This window comes from Balaenoptera physalus (assembly GCF_965194825.1).
Source record: "Balaenoptera physalus genome assembly, chromosome: 6".
In the NCBI taxonomy this organism is placed as follows: Eukaryota; Metazoa; Chordata; class Mammalia; order Artiodactyla; family Balaenopteridae; genus Balaenoptera; species Balaenoptera physalus.
Genome location: NC_138885.1, coordinates 78,245,382 through 78,265,955, shown reverse-complemented (window position 1 = coordinate 78,265,955; position 20,574 = coordinate 78,245,382). Strand labels below are relative to the sequence as shown.

The window sequence follows — 20,574 nt, the reverse complement described above, 5'->3', positions numbered from 1 at the left end:
AGAAATTCTACTTATAAGCTTGCAATTTCAGACACACAACTGTCCACCTTGAAATCATACCAGTTTTAAGTATAGGAAATGGCCTCATTGTGCAGGTAGGTAGGACTGATAGTATGTGTTCTGCAATTTGAATGATGGGCAAGTGATGTATCTGGACTGGTAACGTAGCAACTAATTACTGGCAACTAGAATTACTGATTCAGTTCAAGGCTATAATAGATTATTAGATTGAATTTTATGAACTTTCCAATAATAGGTTTTCACATATGAAAGTAGCTATCACATATGGTTCAACCTCTAACATATACAGATAAGCATTTTTTAAAAGGGAATGAAAATATATATTAAAATATATGTTTAGAGTATTATACCTAAAAGGAATTTAATAACACTGGAATACAAGCAAAATAAGATGTTTAACATTACTGTTCTTATACACTGTGACTAATAATAGCAACGACTTCAACTGTACACGTTAAAGTTGAATCACAACCTTCAATCAGTTACCTGTACATTTGGTATGATTATAAAGAAGTCATGCATGAGAACTTTAAAAGATCTTTGGAACTCGTACCTCATGTTCAACCAAAATCCCCTGCTTTAAAAAATCACATTTTCTCTCATCTGCAGATATGGGAAATTGAGAGACAGACCTTTTCAGATTCAAATCATATGAATTTTTTTTTTTTTTGTATCTTGATATATTAAGAAGTAATTAAATACCCTCCTAAGGCTGTTTTCAGAAAAACAGTAAATGAAGCTTCTTGGACAGGAGATCTTTTAAATATATCTATTTTTTCTAAATTATGCCCACTTTTAAATATATCTATTGTTTTCTAAATTATGCCCATTCTTGCTTACCTCTAGTTTCAAAGTTCTTGAAATATGTGACCACAGATGTGGTGACATGTCTTGCTACCAAATGAATTTCATTTGGACCCAGTTCATGATCAGCAAAAGCAATGACTTCAACTTCCTTCAGAGTCTTTATCTTCAGGTAACTCTTATTTTCCCATTTTTGCATTAAAGAAAAATCTCCCTTGCTGGCTTCAGGTTTTTTGTTTTCTTCTTCAGGTATACAACTGATTCTTTTATCCCACATTCTAAGCAAACTTTTCTCCTCATTCTTTTGACCATATATTACAGACAAAGGGTTTTGCTCTGATATGAAAAATGGTTTCATTGTTTCTGTGCTTTCATTAATGTGTGGTTGACTTGGAAAGCCGTAGCTTGACAGCACAGTACTGACAATATTTTCTGCAGCTAAACAAATTTTGAGTGGAGAGACAGTTGTCTGAATTTGGTTTGGCTCAACAACTGGTTTGGAGATCTCATAATGAAATACTCTTGGATTTTCACCTTTTCTCATTTCTGTGAATGACATGAATTGCTGTAATGCTGTTTCTGTGGATTCATTTGCTTTCTTTAACAGTTTTTGTAAGACACTCCCTTCCGGGAGGGAGCTATTTCCTTTCATAGCTTGATCAAAATAGCCCAAGTCAGATTCCTTTGGGCTAAAGTCTTGTACTTTGTTTCTAGAGCATGATGGTATGTTTTCTGAATCAGGCCTTTCCATTGGCTCTGAGCTTCTAATTGTGTCTTCTGCAGAGGCTCTGGAATATAAGGGTAAATTTGATGAAGACTTATACCTTTTTTTCTTATCTTCCTCTGAATAAAACCCTAAACCTGGTACACTGCTTTGTGGAGGATGATTCCCGAATCTTACTTCCTTTAACTTTGACATGGGCATTTTCGTATTAGTTGCTAATTCAACCTGATTAACAATGTAGGTATTTTCTACTCCTTGGAACAAACTTTCCTTTGGAAGGTTTTTGATCAGAGACTCATTGAAATGAGTACACTGGTCCATCAGTGTACCAATTATCTCACTTGCTGCAAAATCTTCTTTCAATATGCTAATTGAAGATGGTTCTGCTTGGCTTATTTCTTTGTCCAGCTTGCTCTTAATTATACCAAGCATGTCGCTGACAATATTAATGGCATATGTAAGTAACTCTGAATGGAACGAATGAACCTGTAGAAGGGTATTCTGTACATTTTCCTTGGAAATAACAGTACTTGACTTGGATTCATCAGAAAACTTTTTTAGTGGTTGTAATTTTGGCAACATCTTTTTGCTTAATAGTCTCTGTTGGACAGGAAAAAGGTTTTCTACAGGCATTTTCGCTACTTCAGAAAACTCATATTTAGAGATATGTTTAAACTGTAAGTCTACAAATGACTCTAACAGGTTTAAAATCCTTTCTACAATTTCTCGAATAATTTGGTTGCTAGAGCCCAAAGGACTTTGGTCTTCGGTTTTAGTGTTATATATTGGTTCATTGCTGAGGATGTCCTTGGTTGGAAAACCATATTTACTTTTAGTAGTAATGTGTTCTTTCCTACTTGCTGGAGTTTCTTTACCACGTGGGGTGGGCATTTGGGATAAAAAGCACAGCTGTAATTTTTCAAATAGCATTTCAACAATTTCCTTTCCAAACATATTAATTTGTGCTTTGGTGTCTTCAGCTCTCATAGAAGCTCCCTTAAAACAACTATGAAACCTGTTTTCACAATCCTCAAGATGTGGCAAATTTAAAAGTGAAAGAGAATATTCTAATTCTTTTGCTTTTATTGAAATTTCAGTCAAACCATTTTCAGCTATCATCAAGAGCTTACATTTTTCATTTTCCATGTCATTTGATTCTGCTTGCCATTTGTTAAACATTTTTTTAAATATACCTTCTTTAGGAAAAATCTGTTCTAACTGTGAAGAAACATTTTCCAAGTAAAAACATGCTTGTGGTTTGGCAAGAGACTCTGCACCTATATTCCCCTGTGAAAGTTTGGGATCATCCAGATGACAGAATATAGGATTAGCCAAATTTTGGTTACTTGTAGCATATAATCCTTGCAAAACCGTACTAACTATTTTATTTGCTGCCATGATTTGATCAGATGGTAAAGCTTTATCACTTACCATTGCTCTAATTTGCATCACCTTTTCAAATTCTTTAACAGTTGTTTTCAGGATATTACTTATTATATCCTTGGCATACATTTTTAGTTCTGAAGTAGGCAACTTCACTTCCAGTAAGTTTTTGGCATCTCCCGTTGGTAGGATGTGTGGCAGCCCAATGGCAGTCTTGGACCAGGTGTCTTTTGGAGTCTTCTCTCTAGGACCTAATTTAGTCTTGCTTTTGGCCTTAGTACGACTAGGTCCTAGGTGTGGTTTTGCTCTAAATTTAGGCAAAGGAGTAACTTTTGATCTTGCTTTTAAACTTGTTTTAAAACCTGGCTTAGGGTTGCCCTTAGGGCTCAGTTTAGAAGTGTGTAGCCTTAGAGGTTGCAACTCAACAGAACAACCTTTATGGGACAGGGCCTCTTCTAGATAAAGTGAGGCAAAATTTGTGATCTTATTGAGAACCATTTGGACTAAATCCTTCCCCACTTTTAATGGTGAATATTGTAAAAAAGTTTTTTCCAACAGAGAGACATTTTGACTGCCTGCATAAGGATAAACCTGTGGTAGCATATAGTTAGTGAGATTACTTCCTATTCCTGCTTGTGTAGTTTCTCTGATGCATGATGATTTCTTTGGTAAAATATTTTTGTCAGTTGCTTGTACTTTATTACTTTCATATAACGATGTCACAACTACAGAGTACATTTTCCCCAAAACGCTTTCAATTATGTCACTTGCTACACTGTTAATATGGGATTGAAAGAAGTTTTTTTGTGTTATGTCTAATGTTTTAATTTTAGAGCTAGACATAAAGTGGGGGATTTCATTAAATGAAGGCAAATGACCTATGATTTCCATTACTCTTTGACACACTTTACTTAAAACTTCTTTCACTGCACTGAATAATACAGTTCTTTCTTTTTGTTTTGATTCTTCATTTTTCATTAATATTTCTTCTAGAACAATTCTCTGGCTTTCCCTTTCCAATGCCATTTGGTTTTGTTCTAATGGATACTTTGAAAACAGAGACAGTTTGGTGTGTGTTTCCTGAGCTCTTTGTCCCAGTGATATTTCATTTGATGCAGTTAGTTGTGAAAATAAGTTACGATTGTCCTTTGAGTAAAAACTGATTTCCTTTACAGATCTTTTATTATATAAAATCTTTAAGATACTGTTGACAATTTCACTCACAGTGGTGATTTCTTGGAATGAAATGTTGTTTGGGTATGGATGCATCTTTTGGATTTTGAGGTCTAAGTCATTTTTAATCAGCTTCAAAATGGCACTGGCAATGACGTCAGCATATTCCTTAAGACTAGCTTGTGATAGATGAATTGTAGATCCAAGTTTTTCTCTGTAACTGGTAAAAGTGAAATCTGTGAGCTCTTCACTGAGAACAGTTTCATTTGATATTTTCAGAATATTCACATTTGATTCCACCTGGCTTGATTCACGAAAGATGCTGTCATCTCGTCTACAGTTTTCCAATTCTGGGCTCAGAAATGACTTTTCTTTAGTCTGGAAAGCAAGAGTAATTAACAAATCCATTCTTTCTGTGGCAAATGATTCTAACCGATTGAAAATAGTTTTAGTAATGAAGTCAGCACTTTCCTCACATGGGTCAGGAACAGATTTCTTGGGGTCTTCTTTCTCAACTATAGTTATATGAGTATCATTAGCATAAGCTGAATTCAGATTTTTTGAAGATGGAAAATGCTCTGTTTTTCTTTCACTTTTTGACTCCATAAGAAGAGGCTGTTGACACTCTGCTTTTGGAAACATATCACAAAAGGTCAGAGGCAATCTTGTAGAAGTAGGATCCTTTGAATTTATGCTAAGTATGACAGCAGAACTGAGATTATGAAGAACAATATCTACTATATCATTGGATATCAAAATGACATCTGAGTTAGGAACTGAAAAATTTGGAAGAATTTTATTTGCATCCTCAATGAACATTTCAGAATTTGCTCTGGAATGTTTGCCAGCTATGCTACATTTCAAAGTGGATGTGGCAAATGAGAGATTATTCTGATACAGTAGTTTTTCATAAATATCACATAAGATACTTTCAATGGTATCTTGTATTTGAAACTGAAGTACTTTTTGATACTCAGTCTTAATAAACAGCTTTTCAATAATACCTTCTTGCTGATCTGAATTAATCTCTTTGTCAGAATTGTTTTTGTCACATTTTCCTTTAGATGATACAATATCTAACACTGTGTTAACAATTTGACTTGCAATACTTTCAGAAACCACAATGTTATGAGTTAAGAAAGAATTTTCCCTTTCTTTATCTAATTCATGTTTGATTCCTTGTAAAATTTTTCTGGCCACTTCTGTTGCGTATGTATTTAATTTATTCAAAGAGACTTGATATAATGAGTTGGTCTTTTCTGACATAATATGATCCACTGAGCAACAGGAAAATTGATCATCAGAATACAAATCTTTGGCTGATAATGCTTTGCTTAATGTACTCTTATCCTGCTGAATAGGTAAAGCCATTGGAACTGTGACGTTGATCTGGGGACAAAAGAGAGATTGTACTTTGGAAGTAGCAAAAGTTTCTAAACTTGTTAATATTGTCTGTACAATATCTTCAACTGTGTTTACTTTAGCCTGTTTGTCAACACTGAATCTGGACTGAAGAGTATATGGATTCTTGTTTGGCACAGTGATGGAGGGCTTTTCTCCTCCACTGGTGTGTTCATGAAAAGAAACATTTGTTGAAAAGGTGATGGTTTTATACCTGTTTTCACTTGCATTTCTCCCTGTCATAGCAGCTGAATAAAGTTTATCAAACACAGTTCTAACAACATCATCTGCCACTATGGTTACATCTGCTTCAGACACCATCATTTTATCTATAAATTGAACAGATGTTTGAGCAATTGTCTCTTCAACATTGTGAGGGATGCCACTTAAATAGGAGTGGGAGAGAGAAAGCACATTTAATTGACTGACCAAAGCACTTTGAAAAATTTCATTCAAAATATTTCTTATAATGGGAACAATTGGAGATTTCTGTGGTTCTTTGAGTTTCACTTCAATTTTGTTTAAGGTTCTTTCTAGAACACATTGTTGAAGAGAATCTGATTTAGTTTCTTCTGTAAGTGATCTTCTCTCTCCAATGAATTCTTTCTCTGTATTTGCAGCATCTTCTAGAAATGAATCTGATTCAGCTCCACCAGGAAGAAAATTTCCATAGGTTGGCCTGTATCTATAAGTTTGAATGCCTCTCTCTTCAGATTCAGTTTCATTAAGCATATCTGAGGATACTGCATCTAAAATTAAACTGACTATATTCTCGAGCATTTGTTTGTCAGGTGGTGGTGTTTCCATACTTGTCCTCAAATCTAATGAGTTCATATTTAATTCTGTTTGAATAGCTTTCAAAATAGCACTTGATACCTTCTTTGCATGCATGTATAAAGCAGACTGTAATAGTTCTTCATGTGTGTCCGTGAAAACACTGGGACTTTCACATTCCAAGTCCATCTTACTGCTTTTTTTATTTCCATCATTGATAGAAGCCCCCAGAGTTTCTAAATTTCCATTGGCAAACCCTTCTAGTTTAGCAAAAACCATATTAAGAATATCTGAAGCCACAGCTTTCAGTTTATTAGAATGAATTTCTTTTGTGCTCCCTGTTTTGGAAGACTTAGGAGCAATAGATTTTTCCTTGCTTTTAGTCATCTCTTTATTACCCTTCTGAACCATCCTGGAAAGTATGCTGGAGATTATGTCAGTGCACTTGGCCATTTCCTCAATAATTGAAGTAAACGATAGGCTGTCAATATCAAGAGACTCTGAGACAGCTTTAAATCCTGAACTTACAGAACTACTATCCATGTCAACACTACATAATTTTGCAAGGATATATTCCAAAATTGTTGTGGAAATGAGCTGAATATTAGACTGCATTTCAGTGGCTGTTTGCTGATTCTCATTTGTCTTCTCTCTGCTTAGGTTACTACAAGATGGTTGACAGTGAGGGTGGGCTCCTATGAGCTTGCATAACATTTCATAGAGTGTTTCCCCAATATTATCTAACACTTGCAATCTGGAATTCTCTTTGAGATCTTTTTCACTAATGACACTATGGAGAGCACATGGAGTAGCTAAAAATTTGTAAAAAGTTTTCTTATCCTGTCCACTTGGCAAAATGTTCCCTTTATCAACATTATCAGATCTGCATGATGTCATAGGCTTTGGATTATCTGAAGGGAGTGAAATATTGCTTTGATCTGAATGTCCACTTGATAATATTTCACAAATGCAAGTTAATAATGGAGATGCCATAATGTCATCACTGAGATTTGAGACAAGAGATTCTAATTTATCAGTGTCAGTAAAAAATCCTTCACCTGTAAGGGATTTGGTATGGTCTGTTTCCCTAAGATTTAGGTTTTTCTTGAGTTCCAGTTCATTCTGGATAGCATGCAAAACAATGTTTACCACTTTAGTTGTATAAGTACTAAGTTGAGATTGTAATGAAGATTGCTCTGCAAGTGAAGGTTTGAAGCCCATTTGCAATTTTGGACAAACAAATAACTTCAGCCTTTTAAAAACTGCATTAATGATCTTATCAGTAATGTCATCTATAGGCTTAGGTTCACTTTCTTCAGATTTTAACAGGGAAGGCTTTGCAGGATCTACATCGAGTGAAGATAAATATTTCATTTTCTTTTCACTCTTGAACCATATTTTTAATGGCTTTTGATTTGGTGCTTCTTTGACCATGTGGAGAGTGTCAGGACTCTCTAGAGAAGTTTGATGAACTGATGATGAAATGGAACTTTTGGTGGTATTGGGAATGCAGCTTGCCTTATGAAGTATATTTAATACAGCATCTGTTATTTCTTGAGCCACTGCACTAATTTCTGACACAGAAAACATCTGGTCCATCCATTCTTGATGTGACAGTCCTTGAGGTTTTTCTGAAACAAGAACTGAAGCTTCTTTGCCAGTTTTACTGTCTAAGTGACCAGGAGGAATAGAAGATACGTCCTTGAGCATTTCCGTTAAAATACTTTTAACTATGTTTTCTGAAGCCTTGTGTATTTGATGCTTTTGATCTTGGCTGAAAAACAAAATGTCTTTATTTAAACAGGGATTTTCCTTTAAAATTTTATTCTTAAAAAATGGTAGCTCAGTCTTTAACTTCTGATCATGAAATGCAATTTTGCTTCTTGGAGAAGCAGGCTTTGTAGGTTGTTTGCTATTTCTTTTGTATTCAAGACAAGTGTTTCTTTCTGTAAACCAATGCTCAGGAATCTGTTCTTGTGATTTTGCTTTTTCATCTTTAAAAGATGAATCGAGCACATTTCCCACAATTTTGTCTATTTCTTCATTATCATCTTCAGAATAAAGGACCATGCCAGGAACATTAATAGGTGGAAATGGTCTTCCAGACCCAGGACCATTAGATAATCTAGTGCCAGTGAGTCTGTACTTTACTTCAGTGTCAGAAGGACTTCTCAGTCTAGAGTGTCTACATTTTTGATTATCTGCTTTTACTGGTTCCTGATGTAACTGAGTAAAGATATCATCGAGCAGCTTAAGGAGTACTACTGTTTCATCAGATGCAATAAGTCTCTCATTATTAAGTTCGGTTTGTACATGTCCTAGTATAGTGCTGATTGCTTCCTCTATATAGCCAACCAAAGAGGACTGGGAAAAAATATTTGACATTAAATTTTGTATTTCTTCTTTAACAATTAAATTAGCTGCATCAAGTTCAGGACTACATTTCTTTTTGTTGGCTTTTATAAGGCGCATATATGTTGGGTCTGCCATATGTTGCTGATAGGAAAGTTTAGAAGCATCTTCAAGATGAGGAAGTTCATATTGCTTGCAAGATGCAAGAGTCATCAGTTTTTCTAAAATGGCATGCACCATATCCTCTGCAATATCACACATGGGTTCCACAGTATGAGGCAGTGAATCTATTAAAGGTTTTCCATATGATGGAGTGAGAGATTCTCCACTGGATGTTAAGCTTGGTTTAATGTTGACTGACAAATCTTCTTGTGAAAATATCTGGATACATTTTTTCTCAACTGCAGACTGTAGCTTCTCAAGCATATTTTCCACGATCTCTGAAGCTACTGAGCAGATATCAGCATTAGAAACCAAGTCTCCTTTTTCAGGCTCACTTTGGTCAACAAAAACTTCAGCAGTAACAGAAGAAATAGAAGGAATGCCCTGTGTTAAATCAGACATTATTTCTTGAAAAATGCTTTTCAAAATCAATTCAGTTTCCCCTTTTAAGCGACACTTAAAGTTAACAAAAACATTCTTTAAATTCTTCATTTCATTCATGGCTTTTGTTTTTTGATCAGAAAACAATGGACTCTCTAAGCCATCTGTTTCAGTGGTAGCATCCTTTGACTTTTTTGTGCCCGTTTCAAATGATGCTAGAAGGTGACTATCAGATTTACAACTTCTGAGCTTAGGGTATGTATATATCATGCTTGTTTTATTATATTTTAGTTCAGATGTTATAGGTTGTCCTTTAATGTGATATGTTTTTCCCACAACTGTTCTTTCCACATGGGCAGATGGTGGTTTTGAAGGTGTGGCTGGTCGCCTTACTGATACGTCAACTGCAAGTGAACAGGGCTCTCCCTGAAATGTTTTAGTTGTTGCAGATGTGTAGCTTCCATATGTAAACTCTTCACTGCATGTGCTACAAAAACTCGAACTATCTGAAGAGAGGATGGAGTCATCAGACACTGGGTATGCATTATTTTTCAACCTTTCTTCATACTTTGTGATGGCTGGGTATAATATACTGGTCACTGTAGCCACAACCCAGGTCATTATATTCTGAATTATGCTATTCAGTTCCCCAGAAGTTACCTGGAAAAGAGGCAAGCAGGAATGAAAAGAAAATCATGTTAACAACTTACTCTATTCTGGAACAGAGGATAACATTTAATTTTTTATGTCAAACAATGCATAGCTTGATACCATCATCATTATATAAAGAACACAGTGAAAGAAAATCTATTTAGAATTTCAAATTAATTTCAAGTTGGTTTATTCTGTGCTACAGTAAAATACTTTTTGTATAAGTTTCCATTTGACTCCCATTCCCTCAGAAGTTTTTTTCTCCCCCCCCAACATTTATTGCTAGGATAAATGAATTTCTGGTTTAAAAAAAAAAAAAATCACTAACTTGCTATCCAGGCACATTACAGGCAAGTATTTTGGCAAGAAGAAACATGGCGTCTACAACCCAGCAAAATTACTTTAAAATGAACCAGATTATTTCTAACAAAGCATTTCTCAAACAGATGCAGTCAAAACATTTGGGTGCCTTCAGAGGCATCTGTCTAGCTAAGATGTAAGGAAGGAAAAGAAGCCATCTCTCCTCCCCTTCCCTGCTGCAGGGGTAAGCCTGTGATGTGTATATATGGAAATGACTACAGCTAATTGCTAAGAATCATTTGATAGGCAACAAAAAAGTTCATGCTTTACAGAGATTGAATGGCTTTGTATACAACAAAAAAGTATCAGTGGACACTGTCTTAAGAAGGCTGAGAAAAGGTGATGCACTGAGGGAACAAATGAATTTAGATTGAAAACAAGGGCAATCTAGAACTGAGTCTCAAAGAGTCAGGAAGGCTGAGCAAGAATAGGTGTTGGAGAATCCCTCATTTTGAGATGCAAATAAGAACTCAGGGACCAGATTTGTATGACAGTTTCCTTAGTGGTCAGTGGTGCTGTCCTACATTTAAACTGGACCAACAGTAGAAACAAAATCTATCTATCTGTTTCTCTATACCTCAAATTATGTACTGAAAAAAGATATTTTTAAATTTATTTATTTTATTTATTTATTTTTGGCTGCATTGGGTCTTCATTGCTGTGTGCGGGCTTTCTCTAGCTGCAGCAAGTAGGGGCTACTCTTCATTGGAGTGCGCAGGCTTCTCACTGCGGTAGCTTCTCTTGTTGCAGAGCATGGGCTCTAGGTGCACAGGCTTCAGTAGTTGTGGTGCGTGGGCTCAGTAGTTGTGGTGCGTGGGCTCAGTAGTTGTGGCTCACAGGCTCTAGAGCGCAGGCTTAGTAGTTTAGTTGCTCCATGGCATGGGGGATCTTCCCGGGCCAGAGCTCAAACCTGCGTCTCCTGCATTGGCAGGCAGATTCTCAACCACTGCGCCACCAGGGAAGCCCCTGAAAATATATTTTGGACTCGCAAAACATCCTCTTGCCTATAATAAACTAATAGTATGTTTTAAATTGTTATTACTCTTAAAACATAAAAAGCAATAAACACAAGTAATTGGCAGCAAAGCCTGGAAGGCTGGCATGTAGACAGGAGGATAAACAATAGGATTCCTGTAATGGGGCTGTTCACACCCAAAATATTGCCTTAAGTTAGTTAGAATTATTCCCATTTCAGGCCAACATTGAAAGATAAGTTAACACCTATGTAGCATACTCTCTCCTGACACATTAAAGACTGTTTAGGGGCACCCCAAGGAAAGCCATTTTATTCTGCTCTAATCCCTGAATCTCCTAATACATTTTTGCATTTATTATACAGACAATGGCTAGTGGTCTGAAAAACATATTTTGGGTGATAGCATATGTCATATAATACTTATATAATCACATCCAAAATCAAATATTTTAAGAACAAAGCAACTGTTCTAATCTACTATGACAAATAAACTAAGACATTTAATATATATTATTTTTCTTAGTACCAGAGATAATAAACAGTAGACCTACATTATTACTCTTAGGCTAGGTATGAGAAAAAGTTTCCAACCTTGATATATGAAAGATATTCCTAAAATTTTCTATGTAGTAAAATACGATAAATAGAACCTAGTTTGCAGTTGCTTTCCATTATAATATTAAACTGAGAAATATTCTCTTGAATCAAAAGTTTTCATTTTGCTACATTTTCTATGAATTGAGTTCATGTGAAAAAGTATGTCAGAATATATGTTGTTTTCAAACCTCTCTCTCTTTCCTAACTGGTCTGACTGGATCCAGAATTAGGCCTTATAAAAATACCCTCTTATCCAAGTCTCAGCTCATAGGTGACCAGGTCCTTTTTATGTGACTGGGGTGCTTCCCACAAAACTGGCTAGAGACAAACCCAGGCATCCCAACTCATCAGCCAAGTCTGTGAAGTGATTCTATTAATGGCTTCCCATGACAGACTGGGTTTATGATTATTTGATGGCTAGGTCCCTTAATGACCCTTCCCTGACTTCCTGCTCATCCCCATGAGACATCTTCCTGAAGCGCCAAAATTATATTTTGATGAGAACTTTAGACTACTGTAAAATCTAAGAATTAACTTAAAGTAAACTTATTAAAGAAGAAAAAAAGGGCAAAGAGGGACACTAATATCAATAAATGATTACTCATTGTTTGATTCATAGTTTTTTTCCTATTATGACACATACAAGAGTATAGTTAATATGCTGCTTTATCAATGAGTTTTATGATACATACTTTTTCTTGCAAGCAGTTTTGTAGGAGATTCTGTTGTCTGTAAAGTCAAGAAAGGTTGATGATTTAGTTATTACTTAGGGTCAAGAATTTATGTAGCTTTTTCCAAAACTTATAATCAGTGAATCAGTTTCTTCTCTTTGTATCTAAGATTTTTAAAAGAAATTCAAAAGAATAAACTTTTTTATTGTCCACCCCCACCACCTATTTCTCTTCCTTCTTTGATTTTGGCCCACATGATTCATTACTCAGAGGAGTAGAATTGTGGCTGCTGCATAAAAAATATGTCTATTTGAAAATTCCAATTCTGACCCATGTTAACCATTCCTGCTTTGAGGTTCTCTGGGGAAGGACACAGACTTGGAGGGAGACAGTGAGATAGTCCTTTCTGTTTGCTAAAAGGAAGCCTGAGGTGGCGAGACAATCTGACCAGAGCTTCTGGATAATCCTTAACTTACCCTTTCAAATCCCACAGTCATACCCACACTCTCAACAGTAGTAAGGAATTAAGGTGACTATTTAATAACTATGGGTTAAAATCATAAATTTCGAGCCATATTAAATACCAATTTAGAAGTAGCCCTTTTCTATGTATGACAATATTCTATCATGTGTTCTAATTAGAATTTTTATCATGATACTAATGAAATAACATAGTTTTCTGAATTGTAAAAATTAAAGAACTCAATGAAAAATATAGAATAACACACAGTTAATAAAACAAGATCTGAGACTTTAGTTCTGATTTATTTTTGTATATTTCAGATATTTATTTTCATAAATTTCAACATAGGGCCTTTGCTTATCTTCTTCCTGCTTTCTTAAGAGAAAATTGATATACCTTGTTTACTTTTTCTAGGCCTGTACTTTACTTTACATTATAAAATTAGACACTGAGTTTGTGTTGTGCAGTGATGAGAGCTGGGATCCTGCTCCAATAGCAGTGAGCACCACTGACCTGTGAAGAAGACCACACGCAGAGGAAACAAACTTGGACTGAAATCAGTGATAGCTTACTCATCAACTGTGTTCTCCCAAGATCTCAGAAGAACATGTATACAGTTAAATGGGTTCCTTCAGAAGGGTGGCAAGATGGCCGAGTAGAAGGATTTGAGCTCACCTTCTCTAATGAAAACACCAAAAACACAACTAATGGCTGAACAACCATCGACAGAAAAGACTGGAACCTATCAAAAAAGATATTCTACATCCAAAGACAAAGAAGAAGCCACAGAAAGATGGTAGAAGGGATGCTTTCATAATATAATCAAATCCCATACCCACCAGGTTGGCAACCCACAAACTGGAAACTAATTATATCACAGAGGTTCTCCCACAGGACTGAGAGTTCTGAGTCACACATCAGGTTCCCCAGCCTGGGGGTTTGGCATCAGGAGGAGGAGCCCCCAGAGCATTTGGTTTGAAGGCCAGTGGGGCTTGAGTGCAGGAGCTCCATAGGACTGGGGGAAACAGAGACTCCACTCTTGGAGGGTGCACACAAGGTTTCATGTGCACAGGGACCCAGGGCAAAGCAGTGACTCTGTAGGAATCTGGGCCAGACCTACCTGCGGGTCTTGGAGTGTCTCCTGGGGGTCAGCTGTGGCCCACTTTGGGGGCAAGAACACTGGTGGCAGAGGCCCCTGGGAAAATTCCTCAGCATGAGCTCTCCCAAAGGTCACCATTTTGGCACTGAGACCTGGCCCCACCCATTAGCCTGCAGGTTCAAGTGCTGGGATGCCTCAGGCCAGAAAACCAACAGGATGGGAACACAGCCCCACCCACCAACAGACAGGCTGGCTAAAGTCCTCCTGAGCCCCTTGACACAGGCCTGTCCACCAGAAGGACATGACCCAGTTCCACCCAAAGTGGGCAGGTACCAGTCCCTCCTGCCAAGAAGCCTGCATGAGCCCCTGAACCGACCTCACCCACCAGGGGGCAGACACCAGAAGCAAGAACTACAATCCTGCAGCATGCAGAATGGAGACTACAAACACAGAAAGTCAGGCCAGAAGGGAGTGGTATGATATATGTAAACTGAAGAAAGGGAAAAATGTACAACCAAGAATACTCAAACTAGCAAGGCTTTCATTCAGATTTGACAGAGAAATCAAAAGCTTTACAGACAAGCAAAAGTTAAGAGAATTCAGCACCACCAAACCAGCTTTATGACAAATGCTAAAGGAGCTTCTCTAGGAGGAAAAGAAAAGGCTACAACTAAAAACAAGAAAAGTACAAATGGAAAAGCTCACCAGTAAAGGCAAACATACAATAAAGGTAGGAAATCATCCACACACAAATATGATATCAAAACCATCAGTCGTGAGAAGAAGAGAGTATAAATGCATGATATATTGGAAATGCATTTGAAATTGAGACCAGCAACTTAAAACAACCTTGCATATATATAGACTTCTTTATCAAAACCTCATGGTAACTGTATCTACAATAGATACACACAAAAGAAAAAGGAATGCAACACTAAAGATAGTCATCAAATCACAAGAGAAGAGAAGAGGAAGGGAAGAAAAAAACCCTACATAAACAAACCCCCCAAAATTAAGAAAATAGCAAGTAGAGGTAAGACAGGACTCGTGCCCCTGAGAGGCTGGGGTATGGGGGCAGTTCCCATGCTCGGAGGGGCCCACACATGGAGAGGGGATCAGCAGGGATGGGGAGAGACTTTTGGGGGATCAGAAGGGAACACGGCCAGCATTTTCCCCATTGGCTCAGGGCCCTGGGGTCCCAAGCCTAAACCTTCGCCCTCTGGCTGCGCTGAGCCTAGGCTCTGTCCCCCAATCCCCCAAGGCCTTTTCTGGCATGCCAGTCCTGAGCCTATGCCCTGTCCCCCTTGCCTAATCCCCGACCCCCCACCGAGGTCTTTTCTGGCCCTTTTTTATTTTTGGTTGCTGTTGTGGTTTGGTTTTGCCTTGTTGTTGTTTCAGTTATATTTTTATTTTTTCTAATGTATTTTTTAATTCTAATTTTATTTTTTATTCTTTGTTGTTCTCCTTTTTGTTTGTTGCCAATTTTTTTTTTTTTTTGGCTGTGCCATGCAGCTTGCAGGATCTTGGTTTCCCAGGCCAGGGGTCAGACCTTAGCTCCTGTGGTGGGAGCACTGAGTCCAAACCACTGGACTAACAGAGAACCTCAGACCCCAAGGAATATTAATTGCTGTGAGCTCTCCGGGAGGTCCTCATCTTGGCACCAAGACCCAGCTCTACGCAACTGCCTGCAAACTCCAGTGCTGGATGCCTCAGGCCAAACAACCAGTAAGAGAAGAACATAGCCCCACCCATCAAAAAAAATGAGATGACAAAAAAATATGTTACTGATGAAGGAGCAAGGTAAAAAACTACAAGACCAAATAAATAAAGAGGAAATAGGCAAGCTACCTGAAAAATATTTCAGAGTAATGACAGTAAAGATGATCCAAAATCTCAGAAATAGCATGGAGGTATGGATCAAGAAAATACAAGAAATGTTTAAGGACGTAGAAGAACTAAAGAACAAACAAACAGTGATGAACAACATAATAACTGAGGTGAAAAATACACTAGAAGGAATCAATAAGAGAATAACTGAAGCAGAAGAACAAATAAGTGAGCTAGAAGATAGAATGGTGGAAATCACTGCTGAGGAGCAGAATAAAGAAAAAAGAATGAGAAGAAATGAGGACAGTCTCAGAAACCTCTAGGACAACATTAAATGCACCAACATTTGAATTATAGGGGTTCCAAGAAGAAGAGAAAGAGAAAGGGTCTGAGAAAATATTTGAAGAGATTATAGTCGAAAACTTCCCTAACATGGGAAATAGGCACCCAAGTCCAGGAAGCACAGAGAGTCCCATACAGAATAAACACAAGGAGATACACACCAAGACACATATTAATCAAACTAACAAAAATTAAATTCAAAGAAAAAACATTAAAAGCAGCAAGGGAAAAGCAACAAATAACATACAAGTGTATCCCCATAAAGTTATCAGCTGATTTTTCAGCAGAAACTCTGCCAGCCAGAAGGGAGTGGCAGGAAATACTTAAAGTGATGAAAGGGAAAAACCTACAACCAAGATTACTCTACCCAACAAGGATCTCATTCAGATTCGACAGTGAAGCAAAAGACAAGAAAATTCAGCACCACGAAACTAGCTTTACAACAAATGCTAAAGGAACTCCTCTAGGCGGGAAACACAAGAGAAGAAAAAGACCTACAGAAACAAACCCAAAACAATTAAGAAAATGGTAATAGGAACATATGTATTGATAATTACCTTGAATGTAATGGATTAAATGCTCCAACCAAAAGACATAGCCTGGCTGAAAGGATAAAAAAACAAGACCCATATCTATGCTGTGTGTAAGAGACCCACTTCAGACCTAGGGACACATACAGACTGAAAGTGAGGGGATGGAAAAAGACATTCCATGCAACTGGAAATCAAAGCTGGAGGAGCAATACTCATATCAGAAAAAATAGACTTTAAAATAAAGACTGTTACAAGAGATAAGGAAGGACACCACATAATGATCAAGGGTTCAATCCAAGAAGAAGATGTAACAATCAAATATTTATGCACCCAACATAGGAGCACCTCACTACACAAGGCAAATGCTAAGAGCTGTAACAGGGGAAATTGACAGTAACACAATAATAGTGGGGGACTTTGGTTTCCCACTGAAACCAATGGGCAGATCAGCCAGACAGAAAATAAGGAAACACAAGCTTTAAATGATACAACAGACCGGATAGAAATGATATTTATAGGACATTCCACCCAAAAGGGACAGAATACACTTTCTTCTCAAGTGCACATGGAACATTCTCCAGGACAGATCACATCTTGGGTCACAAATGAAGCTTCGGAAAATTTAAGAAAACTGAAATTGTATCAAGTGTCTTTTCTGAACACAGTACTATGAGATTAGAAATCAACTACAGGAAAAAAACTGTAAAAAAACACAAACACATGGAGGCTAAATAATACACTACTAAACAACCAAGAGATCACTGAAGAAATCAAAGAGGAAATAAAAAATACACAGAAACAAATGACAATGAAAACACAACAACCCAAAACCTATGGGATGCAGCAAAAGCAGTTCTAAGAAGGAAGTTTACAGCAATTCAATCTCACCTTGAGAAACAAGAACAATCTCAAATAAGCAATCTAACCTTACACCTAAAGCAACTAGAGAATGAAGAACAAAGACAACTGAAACTCAGTAAAAGGAAAGAAATCATAAAAATCAGAGCAGAAATAAATGAAATAGAAATTAAGATAACAATAGCAAACACCAATAAAACTAGAAGTTGGTTCTTTGAGAAGATAAACAATATTGATAAACCTATAGCCAGACTCATCAAGAAAAAAAGGGAGGACTCAAATCAATAAAATTAGGAATGAAAAAGGAGAAATTACAACTTCCACTGCAGAAATACAAAGGATCATAAGAGACTGCTACAGGCAACTATATGCCAATAAAATGGACAACCTGGAAGAAATGGACAAATTCTTGGAAAGGTACAACTTTCCAAGACTGAACCAGGAAGAATTAGAAAATATAAACAGGCCAATCACAAGTAATGAAATTGAAACTGTGATTAAAAATCTTCCAACAAACAAAATCCCGGACCAGATGGCTTCACAGGCCAATTCTATCAAACATTTATAGTAGAGCTAACACCAATCCTTCTCAAATTCTTCCAAAAAATTGCACAGGGAGGAACACTCCCAAACTCATTCTGTGAGGCCACTGTCACCCAAAACCAGACAAAGATATCACAAAAAAAAATTAGAGAGAAGATGGCAGAAGAGTAAGATGCGGAGATCACCTTCCTTCCCACAGATACATTAGAAATACATCTACACGTGGAACTGCTCCCACAGAACACCCACTGAACACTGGCAGACAACGTCAGACCTCCCAAAAGGCAAGAAACTCCCCCCGTACTTGGGTAGGGCAAAAGAAAAAAGAAATAACAGAGACAAAAGAATAGGGACGGGACCTGCACCAGTCAGAGGGAGCCGTGAAGGAAGAAAGGTTTCCATGCACTAGGAAGCCCCTTCGTGGGCGGAGACTGCGGGTAGCAGAGGGGGGAAGCTTCGGAGCCACGGAGGAGAGCGCAGCCACAGGGGTGCGGAGGGCAAAGTGCAGAGACTCCCGCACAGAGGCTCCGCGCCGAGCAGCACTCAGCAGCCCAAGAGGCTTGTCTGCTCAGCCGCCGGGGCGGGCGGGGCTGGGAGCTGAGGCTCGGGCTTCGGTCGGATCGCAGGGAGAGGACTGGGGTGGGCGGCGTGAACACAGCCTGAAGGGGTTAGCGCACCACAGCTAGCCGGGAGGGAGTCCGGGAAAAAGTCTGCAGCTGCCGAAGAGGCAAGAGACTTTTTCTTCCCTCTTTGTTTCCTGGTGCGCGAGGAAAGGGGATTCAAAGCGCCGCATAAACAAGCTCCAGAGACGGGCGCGAGCCGCGGCAGTCAGCGCGGACCCCAGAGACGGGCGTGAGACTCTAAGGCTGCTGCTGCCGCCACCAAAAAGCCTGTGTGCGAGCACAGGTCACTCTCCACACCGCCCCTCCGGGGAGCCAGGGCAGCCCGCCACTGCCAGGGTCCCATGATCCGGGGACAACTTCCCCGGGAGAACTCAGGGCGCGCCTCAGGCTGCTGCAATGTCACGACGCCTCTGCCGTCGCAGGCTCGCCCTGCCTCCTCTGTACCCCTCCCTCCCCCCGGCCTGAGTGAGCCAGAGCCCCCGAAGCAGCTGCTCCTTTAACCCCGTCATGTCTGGGCGGGGAACAGACGCCCTCAGGCGACCTACACGCAGAGGCGGGTCCAAATCCAAAGCTGATCTCCAGGAGCTGTGCGAACAGAGAAGAGAAGGGGAAATCTCTCCCAGCAGCCTCAGAATCAGCGGATTAAAACTGCACAAACAACTTGATGAGCCTGCATCTGTTGAATACCTGAATAGACAACGAATCATCCCAAATTCAGGAGGTGGACTTTGGGAGCAGGATATATTAATTTTTCCCCTTTTCCTTTTTTTGTGAGTGTATATGTATATGCTTCTGGGTGAGATTTTGTCTGTATAGCTTTGCTTTATAATAGCTTTACTTTACTTCACTATATTATATCCTCTTTCTTTCTATCTTTTCTCCCTTTTACTCTGAGCCGTGTGGATGAAAGGCTCTTGGTGCTCCAGCCAGGCATCAGGGCTGTGCCTCTGAGGTGGGAGAGCCAACTTCAGGACACTGGTCCACAAGAGACCTCCCAGCTCCACGTAATACCAAACGGCAAAAATCTCTCAGAGATCTCCATCTCAACATCAAGACCCAGCTTCACTCAATGACCAGCAAGCTACAGTGCTGGACACCCTATGCCAAACAACTAGCAAGACAGGAACACAGCCCCATCCATTAGCAGAGAGGCTGCCTAAAATCATAATAAGGCCACAGACACCCCAAAACACACCACCAGACGTGGACGTGCCCACCAGAAAGACAAGATCCAGCCTCATCCACCAGAACACAGGCACTAGTTCCCTCCACCAGGAAGCCTACACAACCCACTGAACCAACCTTAGCCACTGGGGACAGATACCAAAAACAATGGGAACTACGAACCTGCAGCCTGTGAAAAGGAGACCCCAAACACAGTAAGATAAGCAAAATGAGAAGACAAAAAAACACACAGCAGATGAAGGAGCAGGGTCAAAACACACCAGACCTAACAAATGAAGAGGAAATAGGTAGTCTACCTGAAAAAGAATTCAGAATAATGATAGTAAGGATGATCCAATATCTCGGATATAGAATAGACAAAATGCAAGAAACATTTAACAAGGACGTAGAAGAACTAAAGAGGAACAAAGCAACGATGAAAAACACAATAAATGAAATTAAAAATACTCGAGATGGGATCAATAGCAGAATAACTGAGGAAGAAGAAAGGATAAGTGACCTGGAAGATAAAATGGTGGAAATAACTACTGCAGAGCAGAATAAAGAAAAAAGAATGAAAAGAACTGAGGACAGTCTCAGAGACCTCTGGGACAACATTAAACGCACCTACATTCGAATTATAGGTGTCCCAGAAGAAGAAGAGAAAAAGAAAGGGACTGAGAAAATATTTG

The 20,574-nt window shown here is 38.6% G+C and overlaps 1 protein-coding gene across 1 annotated transcript in view; it reads right to left on the bottom strand.

Annotated features, from left to right (window-relative positions):
• Nucleotides 1-20,574, bottom strand: part of FSIP2 (fibrous sheath interacting protein 2) — a gene marked incomplete at its 5' end in the record, with an annotated part of 130,013 nt that overhangs the window by 33,283 nt on the left and 76,156 nt on the right. The window contains 2 exons of the mRNA XM_082466842.1: nucleotides 862-9,835; nucleotides 12,452-12,488. Coding sequence (XP_082322968.1) covers nucleotides 862-9,835; nucleotides 12,452-12,488 — 9,011 coding nt within the window. The remainder of the gene's footprint in view (nucleotides 1-861; nucleotides 9,836-12,451; nucleotides 12,489-20,574) is intronic.